At 38.7% G+C, this 25447-nt stretch overlaps 1 protein-coding gene across 4 annotated transcripts in view; it reads left to right on the plus strand.

The window, feature by feature from the left end:
* SYT1 (synaptotagmin 1) overlaps positions 1-25447 on the plus strand; it is a 344728-nt gene that overhangs the window by 214099 nt on the left and 105182 nt on the right. For all 4 annotated transcript variants that reach the window (XM_082241026.1, XM_082241023.1, XM_082241025.1 and 1 more), the window contains exons 3-4: positions 649-840; positions 22098-22282. In XM_082241026.1, the coding sequence (XP_082097152.1) occupies positions 666-840; positions 22098-22282 (360 nt within the window). In that variant the 5' untranslated portion in view covers positions 649-665. The remainder of the gene's footprint in view (positions 1-648; positions 841-22097; positions 22283-25447) is intronic.

Genomic DNA, 25447 nt, shown 5'->3' on the forward strand with positions numbered 1-25447 from the left:
AATAATTCAACAGAACATTGTCTGAGGCAAATGTCAGTAGAAGGAAAATTGCTTTCAATAAATATGGCTCAAGAGTAAAACACAGCCGATTTTCCAAATAAGGTACAGTTTTGCTTACGCAAGGTGCACCAGTGGTTGCAGAGTTTGGGAAAGCTTGAAGGTGTTTTAATTATACTGTTGTAATTACTTCCCATTTTAGCAACTAGCAGTGCTCTGAAACTTTCCGTACCAAGACACAGATACAAATAATTATGCAAATGCAGTCAAGTGTTTGTATATATGGAACTGCTGTCAGTTAGTTTACTTATACTTTCAAAAAGAAAGGGCAGAATCCAAAGTTTAAACAACAGATGCCTAGCCATATTGAGAGATCCAACAGAAATAACTGTTTGTGGCTCAGAAGCATTGAAAAGGAGTCGAGACATAAGAAAAAGCATCAGCTATTACCTTCTGGAAAAGTCTCTTTCCCTGTGGCCTAATAAATATTGTATGAACCAACATGAAGCAATATGGTAATGATGTGATATTTATCCAGTGAGCAGGTGCACCAATTGCAGTTACTGCTCTCTAGTTTGTTGTGGAGCAACAACATCATTTTAACCTTTTTGAACATTCCCCTCCCTTCCTCTGTTTTGTTTTCAATCTTAGTTTCCCTGGGGACTGAAATGGCAAAAGAAAGTCAACACCAGGCCCTAGCGGCGCTACCAGGCACCACTGTTGCTGCTGCGCTAGCAAGCAACGTCACAGAACCTGCGGCTCCCGGAGGGAAGGGGGGGCCAAAAGAAGATGCATTCTCGAAGTTGAAGGAAAAATTTATGAATGAACTGAACAAAATACCATGTAAGTAAAACCATAGCTGGGTAGAAAATGTCATCATAATTGCTACTGTTGACACTCACAAACTGCTCAAGAATGTAATGGTCCTTCATTAAATCAGAGTGAAGCTCTGCTATTTTTAAAGCATTATATTAAAGCATTATTAAAGAATTCTATTTATTAATTAGTTTTCTTCTACTGCAAAAAAGGCATATGCATGCTTTGATTTCTTTAAAGATCTATCTTTGCCTTGTGTTTAAGACTCTCGAGATAAATTGCAGGAAGTGGCACTGATAGTATGGATGGGATCAAATTCTGCTTGTTCGTTAATCCAACAGACTATGGCTATGTATACACTGTGCCTTTAAGTCTTCCCCTCAAAGAATTATGGGCACTGTAGTTTCATACTGGTTGGTGGGAACTGGAAACTCTGTGACAGGTAAAACCACAGTGCCCAGAATTATTTGAGGGAAATGCTACAGTGCATTTTGAATATGCATTAAAGGTATAGCACGTACACAGCCTAAAGCTGCAATCCTAGGCATGCTTGCTAGGAAGTAAGTCCCATGAATAGGATTGCAACAAGAAGTAAAAAAAACAAAGTAGAAGGAAAGAACAAATTTAGAAACTGGTGCAGACATAACACATAGGCATGGAACCAGGCTCTCATCATGATCACGTGACATGACATGGTTTCAGTCACATGTCTTGGTAAGTTAATGGTGTACAGACTACTCCCACCTCATTCTTCTGTACTAGTGAGCAGGTGGAACGAGCCAAAATCCTTGAATTAGTGTTACGTCTGAATTGGGAATTAAGTTTTATTTTGCTCCAAACAAATCTGTAGCTCAGGCTTTTCTTGGCTTCCTGATCTTGACTTGTCTGAATGAAGCAAACGTCAGACTCCTATTTCAGTATAACAACAAGCCAACAATAGCTGATGGGTACTCCTGCTCTTCTAACACAAAGGAGAAAAGCGGGGGCAATCTGCTCATCCGCAGCAATGCATTAACCATGGATACATGTGGTCAACACAGCCAGTTAGTGCTCACCAGCAATAGAGTGGTATGAGAATGGCTCCTTAGCCAGTCATGGGGTGGGTAGCTGTTCCGGCCTGTCATGGCAGGCTCCTATCCATAGGCAGCAACACTGGGGCTAGGCAGCTACCAGTTGTGGAATCCCTTGGCTGGCTGCTTGCATTGGCGGGCTTTCCTGCCATCCGTCTATTTGAATTCTGGCCAGTTGAGCAGGCTTCACTCTGGTCCACCCCCAACCTATAAAGGCTGGCTATGCCTGACTGTAGGGACTACAGTCCACAATTTAGTGTTTCTATTTGCAAGGGATTGGTGTTTGTAATATGTTCTTTCTCACCTTCAGGGTTAGGGATGCAGCAGGCTAATAATGAATGAATAGAAAAAGTGTTGGTGACTCAAAGCCACACTATTACCATCACTATTTAGTCTCTCCTGCAACAGTCAAGCTTGCCTGTTTTTACGAAGAAGCAAAAAAGTGGGAAAGAAATATTAAACTAAACTAGAAAAAGGTTCTTTTTCTAACCTGAGGCCAAGTAAAGGTTTCATAAAGTAGTGACAAAATGGAAGTGACTTCAGAACTTGAAGGGATCTGAAAATTTCAGGGAAAATATCCTTTAGTAGCCTTGATTGATTGGTTTTCTTCAAGTCACCTGTGTGTTAATAACTCAGCTGCCACATTATTATTCTAAAGGAAATGGAAAGAAGGCTTCTTATGGATCACCACACTTCAGGTATTATCTGTAACCAAATCCAGTAACAAGTCAAATACCTGTCGTTAATTCTGGCAGGTTCAAAAGGATGTTAGAATACTGTATCTGATATTAGATGCTGAAGAATTGAGCCCCCCCCCCCCACATTTCACAGTTTTTGGGCCGCCCACAGTTTTTCAGTGAATAAAAATCAAAAAGCAGGTATGATGTTTATAGGCTGAAATATGCCTTACCCCCTTTGAAGCAAAAAAAGGGATTTTAAAGGCCACAGTCTGTATCTCATTGCTAGCAAATTTATATAGTATGGATTATAGTTTGGACCCTCCTCCCCCCAAAAAAGGAAGTCATTAATTGCAATAAATTAGCACAACAGAAAATTTAACCATGTAGGTTCAGACTATAGCCACTTATTTGCCCATAATGGTATTACATTTTTCTCTCCAGTTTTGTAAGTGGAGTGTTCAGGCATTTGTTGCTGACAGTTTAAATGTTCAGGGTGGCTTGTCATGTTGCTCTTTATACTGTGGATAAAATAACCTGCAAAATTAAAGCATGGGGATGCTATAAAGCAGGCTTTCTAAACCTTGGCCCGTCAGATGTTTTTTGGCCTACAACTCCCATGATCCCTAGCTAGTAGGACCAATGGTCAGGGATGATGGGAATTGTAGTCTCAAAAAACATCTGGAGGGCTGAGTTTGAGGAAGTCTGCTATAAAGCTACTGAAGAAGAATGGTGCAGAGTTGTTATTTTTAGTTATGCAAATACATGCACTCTGGTTGTGAGTTTCTGATTAGTGTCTAACTGTGACCATGCAAGTTTCCTCAACTTTGATTGGCCACAAAAAAATAGTTGTACTCCAATACTTTTTCCCCCTGCCACACAGGACATTTTCAAGCAGTTTTGCAGCAACAAGTGCCATTACTTGGCTGTTCTTAAATAGGAAGGCCCTCTAATTAATGTTTTCTATCTAAATCAAAAAGGAAGATGCTCCAATAGCACATAAAATATAACTATATTATAGTTGGGATGGACAAATCCTTAAGTCTGGAATGTATAAAGAGTTACTAACGAGGAATAGTGTGGAGAAGAGAGCAGGGGATAGGTAAAAATAAGGTAAAGGTAAAGGACCCCGGACGGTTAAGTCCAGTCAAAGGTGACTATAGGGTTGCAGCGCTCATCTCGCTTTACTGGCTGAGGGAGCCAGCGTTTGTCCACAGGCAGCTTTCCGGATCATGTGGCCAGAACACTGTGATGGAAACCAGAGCTCCAATAGTACATAAAATATAACTATACCATATTGGGAGGACAACATCCTTAAGTCTGGAACATAGAGTTACCAATGAGGAATAGGATGGAGAAGTGAGCAGGGGATAAGGAGATATAAAAGTTAAAGGTCCAAAAAGGTCTTTGGTTTTTCTTTTAAACAGTGGTGATATCCAATTGGTGCCTTTGCACTCATGGAACAGCTTTTGTTGCAGCAGACACATTTTTTGCCCAAAACACTATCCCACTACCAATATTTACAAAAGATAAAATTGCCAGTCTTAGCTGCTTTTGTATATAGAATAGAAAAGAGTGTCATTGTGTCTTTGCAGCAGGCAATTATTATTATCAGATGAGAAGGAAATAAGCAGCTATCCTATCTTTTAAAGACATCTGAAGGCAGCCCTGTTTAGGGAAGTTTTTAATATTTAATGCTATACTGTTTTTAACATTTGATTGGGAGTTGCCCAGAGTGGCTGAGGAGACTCAGTCAGATGGGTGGGGTATAAATAAATTATTATTATTATTATTATTATTATTATTATTATTATTATTATTATTTACTAATTTATCTGCCCTTCACTCAGGGCAGGTTACAACATTAAAACAGCCCTGAGAAAGATTGTTTCTAAAAAGGAGGGAGGTAATGGAGAATCCTTAACCATTAGCCAAACTGCTCACTTTTGAAAAGTCTTGGGAACATTCTAGCTGACACTAAAAACTAGACAAGAATGACACCTAATTCTACTGCTATCATCTACGAGGCCCTACCTTGGGCAGCCAGAGATCTAAGCACTGCAATAGATGGCACCTGAAACTAGAAGAATAAGATGATGAATAGGAAAATGAAATCATTTCTATATCACATTGCAATTGGCAACACTGTACGTACTTTATCTCACTAATTATTATCTACCTGTTTTGAAGCATTTCTGAGGTAGTAATATGCTTATTAAAATTGAATGCCTATCCTGGCAAATAGGTGGTGAATGCCTACTTTTGTGACAGGATTTTAATAAGGGTCTCCTGAGACCCTCAAGACCTCCTCTAGCACCTCACTGTGATTATTGCTGGAAAACTATTAAAGTGACTGTGCCAATGTTTTGCTGCATTGTGAACATGTCAAGTTATGCCAGTTCCTATTAAATTGTGCAGAGAATTAAATTTGCAGCTGGAAAACTGTGACAATGTACTTCATTGGTTTATTTTTGAGGCTGAAGTTGGGATTTTGAACTTTAAAATATTGGTATTTTATATTAGAACTAGGCAGTAAAGCTCTGATCCTGCAATTGCTGGGTTTGTGTAATTCACATTGTTGCATGTTCAGACCCAGAAACCTTCTCCCTAAATAAATTCACACTTGACTCAAATTGTTGGTTTGGTTTTTGGCAGAATTTAGGCCACAACTTTATTGATTACAGAAAGTGACTGGTTGCATAGGCTCTGGTTCAACTAGCTCCCTGCCATGCAGGTAGCGCTGACCCAGGGCACCAGCATAGGTCAGCCAAAAGTGAACACCTGGATAAGTGGAAAGCCGGGAACGGGCTAACTCCACCATCCAAATGTCCCCCTGGACTTAGGAACGGGCACAACTGCCTCTCAGGGGTTGACCAAACCATCGAGTCCCTGGATTCCTTTAATGGAATACCCTTCACATAGGGATAGCGAGAGTGTTCTCTCATCCCTATCACCTAAACCAGAGCCTATCCTCAACCTTACAAGTTGTGACAATTTGCTACACAGCAGGCAAAACCCAAATGGCAACAGCCAATCAGCCAAGTGGGGAAAACTCCTGCCGTGCCCCTGTCCCAACAACAGACAACACACGACGGCATAGCAAGGTCAAGCGCAACAAGCCCTAAAGGTAGAGAGAGGTGAGTAGGTGTTCCAAATGCACATGCCAAAAGAGGAAGCTCTGGGTCAGGTGCATGGGCATAAATAGGTCTCTCCAACCATTTGGACTGCGTCCCATTGGCCAGATTGTACCCAACTTTGAGGGACATACCAATTGGGTGTTGTGGCTTAATAATTATGCCCACCCACAATACAGTGTGTCGGTTGTCCAGGTCCCACTGCAATACGTGCCCTCTTTAAGGGAGGACCCAATTTATCTACACATGTCTTGAAGGCACAGAGCTCCAATGGGTGCTGAATATGTGATTTATGTAAAAGAACTTATTCTTTCCTTCTGTGAATCGCATTCAGTTAAGAGCTTTTAGAAAAATTCATGTACATAATGCATTATGGAACATTTCTTTTTAAGTATTTTGAAAGAAAAAATGTGCTTGTTCTATAATTACAGTGTGCAATAAATTGAACAGGAGTTATTTATGGGCTATTCATATGCAGTGATATCCAGTAATTGGCCTAATACATTCAGTTTGAAAGCGTGGCAGAAGTACCCTACCTTTTAACAAAAAAGTTATTTGTAAGGGTATTCTGTGTTCTGTATTCTCTCCTGTGAAAGTACAATGCCTAGCATACTAAATTAATGTTAAATACTAGTAGTGTTATCTTAGGCAGGGGCAGCAGCCTAGCAAAACTTTATCAAAACTTAATTGGTCTCAGTGTCTTCTAAAGTGTACTACAGAGATATTTAATTAATTAATTAATAATAATAATAATAATAATAATAATAATTAATACATACATACATACATACATACATACATACAATTCTTCTGCTGAGAGGACCCACAAGAGTGTGGGACCCACATAACTAATCAAATTGCAAATAAAACACATTTCTAATAGCAATTAACATACTACATAATGCACCTATAGTAAACCCCACTGAACTCAAGAGAACTTACTTATGGTAACCATGTATAGAATATAATAACAGTCTACTGGATCAGGCAAAAGGCCCATGGCATCTTATTCTCACAGTGGCCAACCCAGTGCCTATGGGGTTGCACTGTAATGCTTACATTAAAATAGAAACCTTACTGCAGCAAGGGTAAAATATGTCACACATTAAGGCTGGCAACAAGCCCATTTAAATAAAGGTATGTTCAATTTATTGTTAAGGAGACACAAAGCTGACTAATTTAAACTGGGAGAAAGCTCTGGAATCATTACCACAGAAAAGGACCTGCCTTTTGTGCTCATTGGTCAAATCTCCTGAGAAGGCATCAAGAGCATGGCCTCTGAAATTGAACTTAATTCCCACGTAGGTCTAATGTGCATGGGGAATTCAAAGACTGGAATCATCAACTGAGTCCAGAAGTTAATAGTAAGCCAACTGGTTTGACATAACATCCTTGACAATTGACTTTGCTGGCTGGGGCTGATGGTAACTAGAGTTCAACTACACCTGGATGTTTGCTACCCGAAGTTTTCTATAAAAAGAGGTGCCGGAACTCACCGTGAATGCCTCCCTTGTTCTCTTATAATGGCAGTGAGAGATGCTGGAATTGAGTGAGTTCTGGCTAGGGGGGTTAAGCCCTAACATAACGTAAAGTTGTGACATCGTTTACTGCTTAGAATTACCCTTCCTTCTTTTTTTCTTTTTTGTGTTTCTGTTTACCTTACTCTGATCAAGCTTTCAAAAATCCATTTGTCAATTTAATCCCACCCCACCCAAAAATATCTCAGTTCAGAAACCTGCTCTTCATTTCAAATATGACACGGGTGCCATTTGGCTTGAAGTAAGTGCAAAGGAAAAAGAGGTCAGGAAAACATAAAACAGCATGAGGTTTACTATTCATAACTTCCAGTCTGGCATATCCTTTTCAGATTACATGTCTGCGATGGTAATCAGTTGGCATGGAACCATTTATTCCAGAATGCCAATTTCTAAACTGTCTTGTCTTGTGAAACATTTGTTGATAGATAGGGCTTTAAGTCCCCAAGATTGGGTTGGGTTTCCTAGTTCACAGAAAATTGGGTTTAGAAGAAAGATTAACAGATGAAAGGAAAATGTCTGAAGTACTTTTAATTCAAGCATAGCATTTGGAATTATAAAGAAGACGAAAGCTCACCAGAGAAAGAAGTCAAAAGTGACTTGACTGATAGCAATTGTGAGCCAGCCATGCAAATAATTCCTCAGTGATTCTGTGTATGAAACTATTTAGCAGCATCACCTTCCAGCATATAAAATGCACCCCAAGGAGGAAGAAACAGACGAACTAGGAAAAATGGAAAGTCTTTTTTTATTACTATATTAATGTGTGAATTTGAAACTGCTGAAGCTTATATTATGCTGTCCTAATAATTACAACTGAGCTTCTTTTCCTCACATGACTTGTCTGTATTCCTTCTTTAAGATTGTCCCCCACATTATAAGATTTGCAGGGCATGGAAATGTATACAGTATTACACCACATATCTTCCTATAGATCATTTGAAAAAGCAACTCCCCATAGGAAGGAATGATTGAAATATTATTAAGATAAAGACTGCAATCCAGAAGGGATATACACCATCTTCATGAACTTGAATGTTTATAAATGCAGTATTGTCATAAAATGTACAGATTCCTCAGTGTCCATATCACAAAGAGGAATAACTAGTCATTAGAGGTTTGGAGAAAACATTTTGCCACCTTATGGATCTAGTGCAGCCGGAGCTGGCAGAGCTACAGTAGTGAATTGTTCCTTTCTATATTTGTTCCCACGGTGACCCAACTACTCAGAAAGTAAGCCCCACTGAGTTCTGAGGGATTTACTCCCATGAACGTGTGCATAGGATTGGAGCCTAAATAAAACAGCTCTCACCACCTCACCTCCTGTTTACCTGAAAGGAATTTTCTTTTGCCTGTCAAGCATATGCCTTTTAATTTAATTTTAAAGCTGGGCTATATGTAGGCCTGTAGGCATCAAATCAGTGATCCATTTTCACTTTTGTAACAAGTGGGAACCCCCATTTCTCCTACAGTATATAACTAATAACAGCTCACACCTACAACCAAATTTGGAACAACTCTAGTCAGTGTACTCCAGTTCTTTTCCCCTTTGTTTCACGGCAGACTGAGGAATTTGCCTCCGGAAGGTGATGGTATGAAAGCAGTTCCAATCCTGCCTATAATCTGCGGCCTCTTTACTCCACAGTGCAAACTACCATGTTAGCACATATGAAGAGTCAAGCTGGATCAGACCAAAGGCCTGTCTGGTCCAATATTCTGTTTCCACAGTGACCAGCAAGATGCCTGTGGGAAGCCCAGTCAGGAAGTAAGAGAAAAAACACTCTTCCACTCATGTTCCCAACAACTAGTATTCATATTGCCTCTGATACCTGGAGGTAACATATAGCTATCTTGCAATTAATAGAGCTGCCATCTATTTAAAGTAAGAAAAAATAACAGATGAGAACAGTAGAAGAACCCTGCTATATCAGACTAAAGAATTATCTATTCCAACATCCTCTTCGCACAATGACCAACCACATGACTATGGGAAGCCCACAATCAGAACATGAGTGCATAGCATTCTCCCTGATAGCCAGCCATCCTACGGGGACAGTAAAATAGGTTAGGTGCATATCCAGGGCTTTTTTCAGCCAGAACTCAGTTTTGGCACCTCTCAGGTAGATGCCATTGCCATTCTAATAGAACCAGGGAGGTTTTCATAGTGAGTTCTGGCACCTCTTCTTCCAGAAAAATAGCATTGTGCATATCTGTCTATATAATATATGAGTGCATACTTCCTCCTTTCCATTTTTGTAGTGGTACAACCAAATCTCATCCTAACAGGCCCCATGCCTCATTAATGACAACATCTTTCCCATCGCATTTTGGTATCAAAAAGACAGAAAGTTGTTACATTCAATATTTTCCCCCTATGACTTAATTGTTTCCATTTGAAACAGCAGGAAGAATTTAGGTAGGAACGATGCAATTGCTTTGTCTGGAACTTGGCCAGATCCCTAACCAAGACCAATCAAGCTCCCCCTAAAGCAATTCACTGTCTTTCCATTTACTTTAATGGCACTTGGGCATTGCTGGCGAAAAGGTTCTGTGGCTTCTTTAATGACCGCATGCTCTTCAGGACATTGGTTTTATGTCTCACGCAGAGGGCAATATTCCCTGATGGCCATTGCTACATTTGTGAACCCCCCACCTTCCAACCCATCACAGCTCTGTTAAATGAGCAGTTTGTTAGTGTAATGGAACAACTGTTTCTCCCACGCTGTGCAGGCACTCTTTCGATTCATTGCTCGGGTTGTTTTGGGGTTCTTTTATGCCTAAGGTTCTTCTGGTTTAGGAATGCCTTCCAACATTACCCAGATTTTTAAAAAAATACATTTCTGTGCATGAGTATCTAATAAGGCCCAGGAGAAGCAGGTCCTGGGGTGCAGCCTTCAGCAATCCTTGAATTACACTGAACTAAAAGTATTATATTGAACTTCGCTGGCAAATATCAGGTGGCTGGGAATGGATGAGAGGGACAAAGCCTTGATGCAGACTTTGGGGAGAAAATATTGTCATGATTATTGTCAAATATTGTCAATTAACATGAATATTTCCAACTCATCCAGATGGTTTTTGATGAGCTGAGCAGTGCTTTCAGTTTGCAGAGTTCACCATGATGCTCTTGTTAACACAAAACCTAAAATAGCATTAGCTTTTAAAGCCATATCACATTATTGACTCAGGTTTCTTATCTAGTATAACATCTTAATCTTTTCCCAGAAGAGCTATTGCTCAGCTAGTTTTTATCCATCTTCTCCTGGAGCATTTGTTTTTGTTTTTACTGAGTAAACTTCACTACATTAGTCCTCCTTGAATTTCATTAACCCCATTTGAAGAGTTTGCAGCTTTGTCAGAATCCATCTGTGTAAAACTTCCTTTCTTTTCTCCACCCACCAGGCAAATTCACTCTAAGACCACAAAAGAAGGTGAGAAAAGAATCTGATTCTTGGCCCCAGGGTTCACAGTCCAGTTCTACAGTCCTAAACACATGAAGGAACACTCTGATAGTATTCCTCCCATTTCTCTAGGGTCTATACAATGAGCCTTGCCTAGCAGCTCATTTTGAAAGCAGGTGTTGAAGACTTAAGTAGTGACTTCTCTTATGAGTATTTTTGAATCCAGCAGCAGAAATGAAAGTAAATTTGCTAATCCTGTGTGATCAATAGATGTTAAATTTAAATTAAATTAAATTTTAAAAGAATTAAATAGCTGATAAGACTAGTAGGCATAAGCATAATTACTCTTGGAACAAAAAAACCCAGGACATTAGTTTATCTGGCAAACACACTGACATTAACTAAAGCAGCAGCTGCACAGTTTCTTATGCACTAATAGAAACTTTGTTAGAGATAATCAACAATTCTTTGAAACCTGTAGCATCAACAGTAATGAGCAATTAATTCTGAATCACTTCAGAACCCAGAATGTTGACCACAGGAGAAATAGACTGAGCAGTAGAAAAATGGAGTTTATGAAGCATGAAGAAATAAAAACGAGACGAACATAACTTTCAAGAGAAAGTGAACAGAAGGGGAAAATAGCAATCAATAAAATCTGAAGCTAGCAGAAACTGTCTTGGAAAATAAATGTCCTTCCAGAAACGTAGATAAGTGCTAATTTATTTAAGAAGGATACTTATTATTCAGAGCCATTTGCCTCCTACTTTAAACTAAAGGCAACTGTGTTATGAAACAATAACAAGATCCAAACTTTGCACATATCTATTGACATCCAGAAGGGGATCTATTAAAGTACTGGTGTGGCATCAGTACAAAATAGTGATGTTTTTGTTTTTCACCAGTGACATTTTCACATGATCATGTGTTACTTATTTATTTTTTAGAAAAAGGTATTCAGTGTAGTCATAAATAATTTGTCTTTCCAGGATCTTCATTGTGCTGAGATTTGTCCATGAACAGAAGACATGAGCCAAACCATTAACACATGCACACTATGCTAGCATGTTCATCTGTGATGTCACCATTATGTCCTTAATGCTGATGCTATTTTCTGTTTCTTCATTATGATGGGAAATGTACTTCACAGTACTTTTTTTAAAAAAAGCTTTCAGTAGTGACACCGGAGGCATGGTAAAGCAGTAAATAGCTTAATAACTATATGACATGTATGGTGGTCCCATACCTCTTAATTTGTGATTGAAAACATTTTAAGGCAGCGAGGACCTGCTGGAGAAATTTTGAGGCTCCCTGGATAGTTTTAATTTGTGAGTAGTTTGAAAAGTTAATTGAAGTTTTTCTTTTTTAAAAATGATGTCAAATGTTCAGCTCCAAAACCATCCTTAATCAAATGTCTTTTGTGTCATATACAAACAATACAGTTTTGCTTGATCTTGATCACAAGTAATTTTAATTAATTCAATCCTGTTACAGTAAAGCACATGAATATTGCCATATCTGTAGAACTTTTAATTACCCAGATTACTTCACACAGTTTCTCTCTCATTTAACCTCCCAATGAACTTCCATATTAGATTTAATATTTATACCCCACTTTTCTAAAAAATAATAATATTCAGAGCCGCTTACAAAACAAAAATACAATAGACAACAATTTAAAATACTGAATGTATTACAAAATACAAATGCAATATAAGGTATAAATTTTACATATTTGATACAAAATAAAATTGCACAAGCACAAGGTATTTGACTGGAGATTTGCAACTGAGACTTTGGCATCAATACTAAAAGTCTAGTAATTTTATTATGGTTCCCCCCACACACACACCCTATCTCTTTTAAAAGAACATTTAATATATGCCTTTGATCACTTCAAAAGGCCTCGTGTGGTGCTGTTCACATATATGTCTTTATTTCTACCTTGGAACGTATAGGTCTCTTTTCCACCCAAAGATTCCCAAAGTACCTTATATAGATCTCTGCTAAATGACTGCATTTATTTATTTTTTAAAAATGAATCAGAAAATTCATGCATGTGTATGCAGCTCAGTGTGGAGAAAGAGCTCTGGATCTGGTTGTTTGTGAATTGGTTAGTATTGGTTCATGTCCCTGCTCAGCTATGAAGTTGACCCAAGGATCTAATTGGACAAATTTCTCTATTAGCCATGCCTGCTTTACAGGATTCCTGTGAAAAGAAATTGATTTCTCAGTACATTGACGAACACTATAAAAGTCAACTATGGCAGATAGAAGAGGCATTTTATATGTTTAAAATGTTTTTCCCCAGTTTATCACTTCATAAGTGATCTGTATACAATGTAAAATTAATCCATACTGGGATTATTAAAGATCAGGCTTTACGTACTCAACTGTTTTATCTATCTTTTTAATTTAACCAATAACTAGCACAGATTTAACAAACTAGTGAAATTCAACTATGAATCTTTTGGGAGATCACTGGAAAAGGAAGAAGGCTTGCAAACCAATATTAATTCTTCACACTTTTTTAAAAAAGTACATTGACTGCTGTCTGATGTTTTTTGCTCAAAGCAAGATCCAGGGTTGCTTTGTAATGCTGTGGGAAAAATAAGGTCTTTGCAGAAATAGCAATATGATAATCTGACAGGACTCAAGAGATAGATGGTGTCTAGTGTTCTCTCTCCCCTGAAAATTTGTATTGTTCTTGTTGTTTTCAATAGATATTAAGCAGTTGCCAGTACCTCATCTTGTCACATACTTGTTAAACCTTGTGGATTTGGGGGGTATAAAATGCTAATTATTTTTATTACACCTTTTCAAGGTTTAAGTTAGCATATAAATATAATAAAAATCAGTAAAATACAGCAACACTGTCCACAAAGAAGCAAGCAATTACATTCAAATGTGAACAAAGGGAGGTGCTGGGTTGTTTTTTGTTTTTTGTAGTTTGCTACAAACATTTGGCTACCTCTTCATTAGAATGTGCTATTTCAATGTAGTTTGGGGCAAAAGTATTCCCCTGAATGCAGTTATATGGCCTTCACAGCTAATCCATAGAGATCACCAATACGAAACAGATGGTGCTGAAGGAAAGCACTGGAAATGGACCTTGTCAGATTTTGTTGCTGTGATAGACTGTCCCAGAGTGCAGAAGCAAACATTATGTTCCTATCCTTCAATACTAAATGAGTCTGGACAAGAAACTATTTCCTCTTATGAACAAAATCTGACAGATTCAGCTACTGGTGATGCTGAAATTATCCCTTGAATCCATCGGTACTCACTTGCTGAAATACGGAAGTAGGAAATAGTGTCTACTTGTGTTGGTGAAAAGTTAAATGATATGTTCTCTAAGAGCTATTTAACACAAATTGTGCTTTAGCACTGACTGTCAAGTGACCCTATATATCTTTGATGGGCTGTTTAGGCAGAACTGGGGGTTTTTAGTTTTATTTTTGAATCCCTTCAAAAAGTCAATAAGTTTCTGGAACACTCTCTCTCCTCCTTTCTCTGTCTCTCTTCCTGCCATTAGTAAGATTAGTAAATATATCTACAGTTGCATGCATCATAAATCAAAACAAAGTACAAGGTAATTCTCAAAACTTTACGTTTCCATGACAGTATTTCATCCATGAATAAGCATTATTGATATTCTTGTATCCCACCTTCCAACATTCAGCTGAAGTTCCAAATGTCTCATTAGCTAAGAGAATATAATATGATTAGGATTGTAGTCATGCTAAGTCATACTGCAGAAAAGCAATAAATACTGATATTGTATCTACCCTTACAGTAATTAATTAAAAAAACCATAGTCAAAATAAAAAAAATCCTTCCAGGTATCTGAAGAAGTATCTGAAGAAGTGTGCATGCACACAAAAACTCATACCAAGAACTAACTTAGTTGGTCTTTAAGGTGCTATTGGAAGGAATTTTTTTATTTTGACTATGGCAGACCAACACGGCTACCTATCTGTAACTAAAAAAACCATGTTCATGTTAGATAAATCTAATTTTTTTACATTGGCATCAGTGTGTAGTGCCCCAGATAATTCATAAATTCTTAGCCATCTTTCAAAGCACAGTGGTTTCTTGGGTTAAGTACTTAATTTGTTCTGAAGGTCCGTTCTTAACCTGAAACTGTTCTTAACCTGAAGCACCACTTTAGCTAATGGGGCCTCCTGCTGCTGCTACGCCGCCGGAGCACAATTTCTGTTCTCATCCTGAAGCAAAGTTCTTAACCCGAAGTACTATTTCTGGGTTAGCAGAGTCTGTAACCTGAAGCATATGTAACCTGAAGCATATGTAACCCAAGGTACCACTGTAGTCAGAGGTGTAATTAGCATTGCAGAGTTGAAAGACTGTCATTTCCACTGACTCGGTTTGACCCATTGTTTGCAGTTTGTTTCTATATGTTGGTAAGAGAGTGGATTTTTATAAATTAATTTTATTTCAGCTACTGAGCCATTTGAGATCATGCTCATTGGTTGGAGAATGTACAAGGTTCAGGTGATATATGCACATTTCTCAAGGCCTGATGGAGGGTATTTATCAGGCTTCATCACAAATGCACAGATAACCTGTCCAGATCTGTGACCAGTTGTAATGCAGATTAACCACTAACCTTACATTACCCGAGAGAGAGAGAGAGAAGATTTATCTCCAGTTTCAACCACTTCTGAACGCCTCTCGACAAAGTGATATGATTATATTTCAAATAATTTCAAGAAAGACAAGCAAATATCTTTTGGATGTACCAGGGGTAGCAAAAATCATAGATGTGCAATAATAATAGAAACAGGTACCACTTTCTGCTTTGAAATATAGAAATATAGAATGGGAATACAAAAGTGCATTTTTTAAGCAGTCATGATCAGGTTCAGCAGTCATGATCACAGTTCAGTGCCAGTTGTCTGGTGACAATCAGGTCCAGCTGGTGCCAGTTGCCTAACCTTGGATGTCCCCAAGGCACTTGCTGTTTTGTCTTGATAGAGAAGAATGTGTTTGTGATGCAGAGGCTGTGATGTGAGCACAAATCAAGCAGCCTTTATCTGCTGCCAATACAAAAGTGACCTATGCTGTTGCCACATGCGTGATGATCACTCCAACTCTGTCAATGAAATCTCCCAGCAAAAATAGGTGTTCGCAGGCTGGGACCACCCTGAAATCCTGGTCTAGTTGTGCATAGAACTGGTCCTTGGTCTGTATGTCAGAGCACATATTGGGAGTGTAGGCACTCAATTTGTTCACCAGATGAAAGGTGGAGGGAAAGCAAGTGATCTGAGCCTTCGGTTGATGGTTCTTTTGCAGACAGAAGAGAGTTCCTCACTGTTAAGCCTACACTATGAATATGTGGTTCTTCTGGATGCCCTCCTTGCTAGAAAAATGTGTAGTTCTTCTCTTGGAGGCTGCCATTCAGAATGAGTCTAGTCTCCTGTAAAGCAGCAATGAAAATGTTGACCATTTTCAGCTCATGGTCTATGATGACTATCATCCATGAGTCATTGACCTGCCACAGTGGACAAGCCAGGATACATGGTCCTGATGTTCCAGCCTTCTAGGGTTTGTTTCTCCTTTTGTTGTTCGGTCCACTTGCCAAGTGATACTCTGAGCTCCAAGCACCCATTGCAGCGGATGGACAGTGGTGGGTCAACACTTGATTGACTGGACACTGCCCAGCTTAAGGTGGGTGGTAGCTGACCAGTGAGACATTATGATCTCTTCCAAAGACAACACTTAGTGCTCATATCTTATGCCTATCACGTTGAGCTTATAACTCATAACTGCTGTCTTCTGCATTGTTTTTGCTGTGTTAACAGCACTGAAGTGATGTCTGCTGGGCACAAGCCAGAGCAATGTTTGTGGACGTTCTGGGGTGCCCAGACGACACAACTCTGCTCTCTGGCTTACTAATGTGATCCAAAGAAAAAGAAAGCAATGCATTTGGCACCAGCTGTGCTGCAGTAATTGCTGGAAGGAGCCATACAAGAAGTCATCTGACCACGTTAGGGACTCCACTCCAAATTAGTGTAGGGTTTACTCCTTAGCCTTTTCTTCTCCTGAAGGTGATCTGCAAGGCAGGGGAGGTTTAGGTTCAGAGTTTTCCTTCCATCAGATTATGTTGGTGTTCTCTTTTCTTGTGGTAAGACAAGCAGAATTTAATGGATTATTTGTGAAATTAAGCACTCAATTCCCTTTCTACAAATAAAATCAATTTTACGTAACACCAAAGAAATGCAGGAAGAAAGAGGGAACAGCTTCACATCCTATCTCATTGATATTTATTACTTTTCTGCTATCCTTATGTAATTTGCATTTTTCTAAAAACTAAATAAAAGAAAAAAGCAGCGAGCAGTTGTTAGTCTATGAAAATTGGTTGTTGTGCTCTAAGGGTGATGCAACTTTGGATTTGATTAGATTCTATTAATGAGATCAAATGATGCTTTTGGTCTCGAGAAGCTAATGCAAACGAAATCTATTTATCACCTTGGCAGTGGTCCTGCAAGGAAGTTAATGACCATTACTGTGCTACTACCAAGCCAATCAGAAATCATGCTTTTTGTGCAGAAAAGCTGAAGCGAGCAATCAATCATTATCATCATCATCATCATCATAATGCTGTTAAATGGCAGTCTAGAAAGGAAAGGAAAGCAACTTGGCCATTAACTTCAAATGCACCCTGGAAATGGGTTTCTTTGTGTGCAGAGCACCCCTGGTATCATGGTTGCAGCCTAAGAAATCTTTGCAGCATGAAATAGCTGAAAACACCAGGCAAGGGAGACATTCACACTTAGGTGCTTTATTGTGTGTATCGGACAGGGATAGATGGACAGATAGATTAGATAGTTATAGAGATATAATTTATTTCCCCAAAGAATAATAGAACACATTTCTTACATCAGACGTCTAGGTTTTGTGCAGACCAGGACTCATCTAATAGAATTTTCCCCTTGTCTCAGTTGCGTAAGTATTTCATAGCTTCCATTTTCGATCCATAGACATACTCAAATCAAAACCTCACTTATAACTCATTCTTTGCTGTAAAGCTTACAAAAGCACTCAACAATAGCAAGGCAATTTAGGAAGTTGCATTGTTCAACACCAGGCATCAAAGTCTTTTGTCATTCTTCTGCTTTGTCAACCTGGTGACCTTCATTCTTCATAGTGATCTGGATTGCAGGATGAGTGAAACCATACTGGATATCGCTTTTGTTGTTGTTCTTACAAATAATATGCATCAAATTACTTGTTGTGATTGCAACTTTGTATTATTTATTTGTTATATTTGCATCCCACTATTCCATCAAATTCTGATTCTCAAAGTGCAATCCCAATCCTCTTTTCATACTGTTTCCTAGAAGAGGTTAAGGTGTCTATATGAAGCCATTGGGAGTAGTCATTTAAACATTTGGGGTGGGGTCACATGTGATAATAATCTTAAACCAGCAGTTCTTGGAAATTTCATTTTAAAAAGGAACTGCTTCTAGTTCAAGAGCATCCAAAAAAGAACTAGTTCCAGTTCCAGTTTGTCCCTTTAGAAAACTACCTAGTTCCATTCAAGTTCATCCAGTTCATGTTTAACAGTTCATTAAAAGTTCATTAAAAGTTCATCCTTGGTAAATAAAAAACAGCAATCCACACAGTACAAGCTGCTGTGCTGAAGTATATGATCCAAAAGTACATCATGGGCCACAGACAGACAGAATGAAAGCAGATGAAGCTTTCACCATCTTTGTATTTCCATAATAGAAAATGTTTTCTTTGTTTCATTTGTGCCAACCACACAGCTGTTCAAGGCACAATGTGCCACTCACTTCATTCCTGTGCCTGTATTTCTCAGTGCAAACTGCTCCTTTTGGAAGATACCGAATGTTTTTAGCAGGGAAGATACAGGAAATTTCTCACATTCCTTCTTTCTGATTGTGTGATTAAGTGACTAATCATCCTTCGTGACACCAGCACCTCCATATCTGCCTAATAAGCCAAAGAACATTATCTCCTTTACTTTCTCGCCTTCTTTATAGAAGTTGGCTTAATAAGACTCCAGGTTTCCTATGGAGTGTGCGTGCATGATGAAGATGAACTACAGTCATTCAGAGTTCTACCTCAAAGTGAGCTTAATTCACCCAACAATTTTGGGACCCACTTTCAGGTGTAGTTCAGATATTTTCTTTTTACTAGTTCAACTGAACTAGTTCATTCCAAGCACTGGAAACAAACCATTTGTGCCACAATGCTTTGCTAGTGGTACACGTAGAGATGAATTGGCACACATCTGGCTCCTAAGTGATTTGATGCAACACCAACAGTTCCTCTCTCAGGAAAGAAAAGGTATGACAAAAATCAGTGTAGCTTTTCAACAATTTGGCTAGTCAAATATGATTACTGGAATCCAATTTGGGCAAACATGGCTTTTGGCTTTTAATAATGAGGTCAGCAGGTACGGTTTGTAGTCCTTTAATGTATTCTGGGCTGCTGTGCATTTGAGCTGAAGTTAGTTCATCTGCTGGCGTTTGGAGCTTAGATTAATTCAGAGCTGATATTGCTGTGTAATGTGGAACAAATCATGTAGGCAGTAGCAATTGCAGCTGGCTAAGCCCACACGATTGGTACATTTTTATGTCAGACAGCTTTCTGCCTAAGAAAGATATGCTGTCATAAGTTTCATAGCATTAATCTCTTACCAAGCAACTTCCAATTTCTCTTCTTTGTATCAGACATTCTTATGGAATTATGCATGCATTTCTCAACACCAGGGAAAAGATTTCAAATGCATATAACACCCACATGCTTATGGAGAATTAAATTCATTGATCTTGGCAGGACTTACTATTAAATCAGCATGATTGGAGTAACTTTACAGTCTAGTTCTGTACATATTTTCCCAATTATGTCAACGCATCTTCTGTCTGCATGATGCAGCAACTTACTTATCACAAAAGTTGTATGTGAAAGCATACTGTGGGCAACTGTGTTCACCTCTGGTTATCACAGTTCAAGAAGCATGTGGACAAATAAGTGGAAAGAAAGAATTCAAAGAATATCTATGAGGCTGATAAAAGAACTGAAAGGCAATCCTCCATGATGAGAAAATCAATTCGGTATAATTAGTGTATATTTTAAAACATTTTTGGTTGAATCCAGAGCAAGGTAGTCACACTTAGCAGAACAATCCTATGTATGTCTCCTTGGAAGCAACTTACCAAGAGGGGGGAGGGAGGGTTCAGGCTCAAGGAGCTCACCCCAAACTCCCCTTGCCTTGGCTGTCCTTCTTTTGGTATGTGGCAGTGACCTGCAGTAGTGGGAAGCTGGGAGAGCAACAGAGCCCCACCTGTTTAATAGGACTTTATTGAATTTGATAGGATTTATTCACAGGTAAGCTTCAATTTCCACTGAGATGATTTAAGTGCTAGTCCTACTCAGAGTAGAACCATCAAAGTTAATGGACATAGAATCATAGAATTGTAGAGTTGGAAGGGAACCTAGTCGAACCACCTGCAATGCAGGAATATGCAGTTGTCCCTTACGGGGATTGAACCTGCGACCTTGGCGTTATCAGCACCACACTCTCATAAACTGAGCTATCCAGGCTAGCATAAGTACATGACTAATTTAGGATTAATGTGTCTCCTTTGAGTAGGACTTAGTTGAATACAACTCCCTGTGACTAACTTCAATCCTCACAGGCATTCATGAAACCCACCTCTGCCACTGCTGTTGTTTTCAGGATACAATGAGACTGGCATATTTGGTGGCGTTTATTAGGAATGGTGTTTTCCACAGAAGCTGGGAAATATTAGGTTTAAGCAAAAAATAATAATATGGTAAGCCTTCCTTGTCATATGGGCTCTTCCCGATTGTGAAAAACATCTGTGAAAAATATGTCGGCACACCTGAGAGCCACAATCTGCATCTACCCCAATTTATCCCCACCCATTTCTTGTGTAGTATTACTGAAACAGCCGTCTTGAATTCCCCAAAGATAGGAAAATGGAAGATGGATAGATAACTTGTGTTCCATAAAAGTCTTCTCTGTCATCAGATGATAGGATGGATTCATCAAGAAACAGATAAATGAAAATAATTATACTGCATCAAGAACTAGATTTAATCTGATACAAGCCTGAGCCCCAGAATTTCTTTTCAATTCTGGGATTCAGCCTTAGGTTGTCTGAAGGAAAGACACAGCCAAAGTCTACAATCTTATAGGTATGATGTTTGAACAAGCCTGAATCCCAGGACCTCTCTTGTTAGAAATTAGTGTGGGTGGCTGTGCCATTTATTTCTTTTGATACAGCTTCTTCTTATCATGCATTCAGTTCATCTTCATTACTTTAAGCAGTTAATTGTCATTTGTTTTCACTATCCGCTCCATTTTCTTTTTGTAATTCGCTGGCACCACCTGTCAGGCTCTATTCACCCTTCCGTTTTGTGAAGCATAATCATAGAGACTTCTGTGTAAGTTGTTTGGCAGAATATATCGCAGATCTGATGGGCTGGGTACATCTCTGGAAGCAAACACGGCTGCTTTTCTTAAATCCTGTTTTACAAGATTTTAATGAAATTTTAATCGCCATATAGAAAAGGTTATTATAGTGATCACACCAAAGTTTAGTTATATAATTGACTTTTTCATCACAGGCTCTTCGCTGGTTTTGATTCTGATCCTTGCTGAAATCAAATGAATTTTTTCATCACGGTTGCTGTGAATGTTGTTTTGCGTTATAGCAGTGACTGCCCGGATATCCATTTTGAATGGATAAACTGAATGCTTAGGATTTTCTGATTTATTGAAGTAGACTTGTGCACGTGCGCAAGCACATGTGTGTGTTTAGCATTAAAACATGAAGAGCATCGGGAAGATATGAATGCTAACAACATAGATCTCTTTGAATTGGGTAATCATCGCCCTTGGCTAGTGTTCGCTGACGACTTTGACCTGCATCTGAGTCACTGTCAAGAAAAGGCAGCAGCAAGTGGAGAAATGTTGCTCATTATATCTGGCTGTGTTGAACACATGCACTTGTTTTCTGAAGCTCTGAATGAGACAAGTACCCAGCCAGCTCCTGCTGACTCGAAGCTAGCTTGATTTACCAGGTCATAATGCAAGGTGGGTTAAAGGGGTGATTTGAAAGCCAGCAATGAATAATTCCCTCAGCACAAGAAGCATAGTTAGAAGCCCAGGGGACCTGGCAAACTATAGAAAGGCAATTGTTTATCCACAGCAGTCTCCTACTGGTTTGTGTAGATAATTCATATTTGTGTTATATAAACTTTATTTGCATGAGGTGAAGTATAAAAGAGAAGTGTACGAAATCTGGAGTTCTTTTGTTTAGGAGATGCAATTGTTTTTTAGATATATTTTCTAAAGGCAGACTCTCTTTGCTTTGTTCCTTTTCTCTTAATCTTTTACTAACAGTGTGAAACTTTGTTCTGTGTCTTTGTGTGTGTTTTCTCTTCACAGTGCCACCTTGGGCCTTAATAGCCATAGCCATAGTTGCAATCCTATTAGTCCTTACCTGCTGTTTCTGTCTGTGTAAGAAATGCTTGTTCAAAAAGAAAAACAAGAAGAAGGGCAAGGAAAAGGGAGGAAAGAATGCAATTAACATGAAAGATGTAAAAGATTTAGGCAAGAACTTGAAAGATCAGGTAAAGTATATATCTTGTTCTTGAGCAATGTTTCATTTAAAACCTGAGTGAAAGTGTTTGAATATTAGACCATCAGTGGCCTGACAGCAGTATTGTGTACTGGAAAATGATTAGCACAGCCCTTGCTAACCTTGGGTCCCCCAAATGCCTTGGACCATCAGCCCTAATAGGAGTTGCACTCCAGAACATCTGGGGGACATTAGGTTGCTAAAGCCTGGGTTAGCATAATTCTTGTATCAAATAACAAGGAAATACTTTGAAGAATGTTCCACTAGTTTTAATGGAACATATTCTCTAGCAAATTCACATGAGCATGTAGCATTTATTGGAGTTTGAGGTCTTCAGGATACAACCCAGAATCTCCCCCCCCCCCAGTGCTATAGCACAGCTGCTGAACATCTAAAATAGGATATTAATGAATGTGCATTGTTTTTCTTCATTAAACAAGATTATTCTCCTACAGCCCAATCAAATGCATGTTGACTCAGAAGTAAGAGCCATTGAATTAAGTGGGGCTTAGTGCCTAGTAAACATGCATTAGGATTACATTGATAGTTCTTGGCACTCTTTGCTGACTCTTAATGTCCACCTACAGTAAAGAGACAACTCTTGTTTGGCCACAGTTATCCACCAAAGCACTTTGGTACAATGAATGAGCTATTAATCTTTGGCAAGGGAATTCTTGCCATCTTTACGAAATTAACAATTCACAGAATCTTTGGGGTAAACCACTGCAATTTTTTTCCTAAAGAAAATATAAGGTCGGTTTGTATGTATTCCAAATGCCACAGGTTTAACAGGTGTATCTTATGGGTAAGGAAAGGAAAGAATCTTAACATGTGAAGCAACACTTACATTGCAGAATCTGTTTCAGGAGTGATGTTGATATCCTGGAATTTTAATCTTTCCTGCCATGCCTTTATTGGGACTGCCCTTTTCTTACACAGAATCAATTGCATCATGACAGAGCGGGTCTTCCAGATCACAGGGAGTGGTTTTTGATGCACTGAATTCTCTGAACTGGAACTCAATTGGTAAAAATTACTACTCACTCAAATTAGGATTACATACATTATCTGATGCAAAAGGAAGATTATATTGATATGTAGTATAAACAGATATCAGTGTTTTTTGGTAAAGGAGCTGCCCATAAGCAAGACTGTATAGGTTATGGATAAGTTCCACTCATGGTAGTCTCTGAAGTGGCTGGTTCATGATTCTGCTTCTTAGAGAGGAAATATTATTCACAGCATATGCAGTGAGAAAATTCACTAGGGGGGTGGGGAAATGTAGACAATTCCATCCAAACCTTCTGTAGGTTGTCCTTCCATTTATATTTGGACTAGGACACTGAAGTAATGAAAATTCCTGTTTTTAATTGGCAAGGAGAAGTGGCTTGGGTCTGCTCAAATCATTCTCTACAAAATATAACCTCTTCCACAAAGTTAGCAAAGGGTGTTCTGAGGGAGAGTTGTGGTGGTGGGAAAATGAAAGAAGGGGGCTGGGACAGGGGCAGGGCCATGGGAAGAGGAAGGGGAAGAATGGAATAGAAAATAATGAAAGGGGGTTACCTCCTTGTCTACCCCGATATAGTATAATACAATAATGCACTGTTTTCCAAGCCCCAGTGGTAATAGTCATCAGTGTGAAGCAGAGTTTGGGAAAACTTAGATTGTGTTGTACCAGATATTACCTAGAAAGGCTTAGAAAGTTACATTGGATGGTGGCAATTCTATAACTCTTCTAGATTTAGTTCCTCCCTGACCCTTGCTAGCTAGATTGTGTTGCCGCCATTCATTATCTCACAGAATAACTGCAAAACTATATTGGCATGGCACGGAATAAGTTAAAATTCTAGAATAACTTTAATCAGTAAGTTTCATTCCAAAAGCATGATTTAGCAGATCTTTTAATTTCACTTCAGCAAAGGATTTTGTTTCTCATTTACATGCTAATTGTGATTTGCTCCTTCTTAATTGCTGAATTTACTATGGCAGTTGTGATCAAACCTTTCCACTTGAGGACAGAAATAACTTGAAACTGCTCTACTATAAGTAGAAAAGTCTCTTTATGCTTTGATAATTATACTAATGGAAACAATCTGTCATTTCTTTGTAGGATAAATTGTGTGTACATTTTGTTATCTTTTTTGTGAAATTTGTTCTGTATTATTATGTAATATTTTCCTTGTGATTCTATTATATATTAAGTGTTCTTCATTATATTTGTTCTGGCCTGGATAAATGACCAAAAAAGTGATAATAGCACTGTTAAAAATTTCAAATATATGAGTATGTTATAGTATATTCATACAGAATTTGGTAGAAGCCTCTTCCACTGAAGCCAGAAGTCTAAAGTCTGTTGCTAATTCCTTGTTAAATGCAAGAAATAAATGAATCTTAGGGATTATCCACCCTTACCTTTCCTCCACACTTCCCACAGTCCACGCTTTAAAACTCTGTGTCCAAATGCTCTCCTCCCCCTTTCTTAAAGTTAAATAAGAACAAATGGGGAATTCGTGTAAAACCCCAAATTGCTGCTTCTTGTGCTTCAGTTTTAAAGAGTGGGTTTTCGTGGGGGAAGCTCTGGGGCGAAAGAAAGAACACTCAGACACAGAACATTAAAGTGTGGACCTGTTCTTGCAGAGAGCAGGGCAAAATGTAAATGTGGATCCTTAGAGGCTGAATAAAACTGCTTTCAGTTATTTTACACAATGGATGCTATCAGTAATTTAAAAGAGAGATTAAAAAATTGTTATGTAAAGTTGTTGAAGCAGCCTTCAACAACCTGGTACCTTCCAGATGTTTAGGACAACTCCCATGGCTGGGACTGTTGGAAGTTGTAGTCCAAAACATCCACCAGGATGGCAAAGGCTGAGGTATAGTATTTAGAAGATAAAATTATAGAATTGCCATAAATTTCAGGTATGTTCCCCATCATACACCATTATGTGGGGGAGAGGCATGCTTCCAGCTTTTGCTTTAATAGAAGCTACAGTTCCACGTTACACAATAAAATAAGTATAATATGATTTTATCTTGGGCTAAAATTACTTAATACAATGAAATCTGTAGCCGTGATTCAACTCCAGTTAGTAAAGCAAACAGCAGTTTCCTGTGTTTCATAGTATTGCAGAACTCTGGTTTGTTCCAAAATGCAAGCAGG

The sequence above is a fragment of the Podarcis vaucheri genome (genome assembly GCF_965113315.1).
Source record: "Podarcis vaucheri genome assembly, chromosome: 10".
NCBI classification, from domain to species: Eukaryota; Metazoa; Chordata; class Lepidosauria; order Squamata; family Lacertidae; genus Podarcis; species Podarcis vaucheri.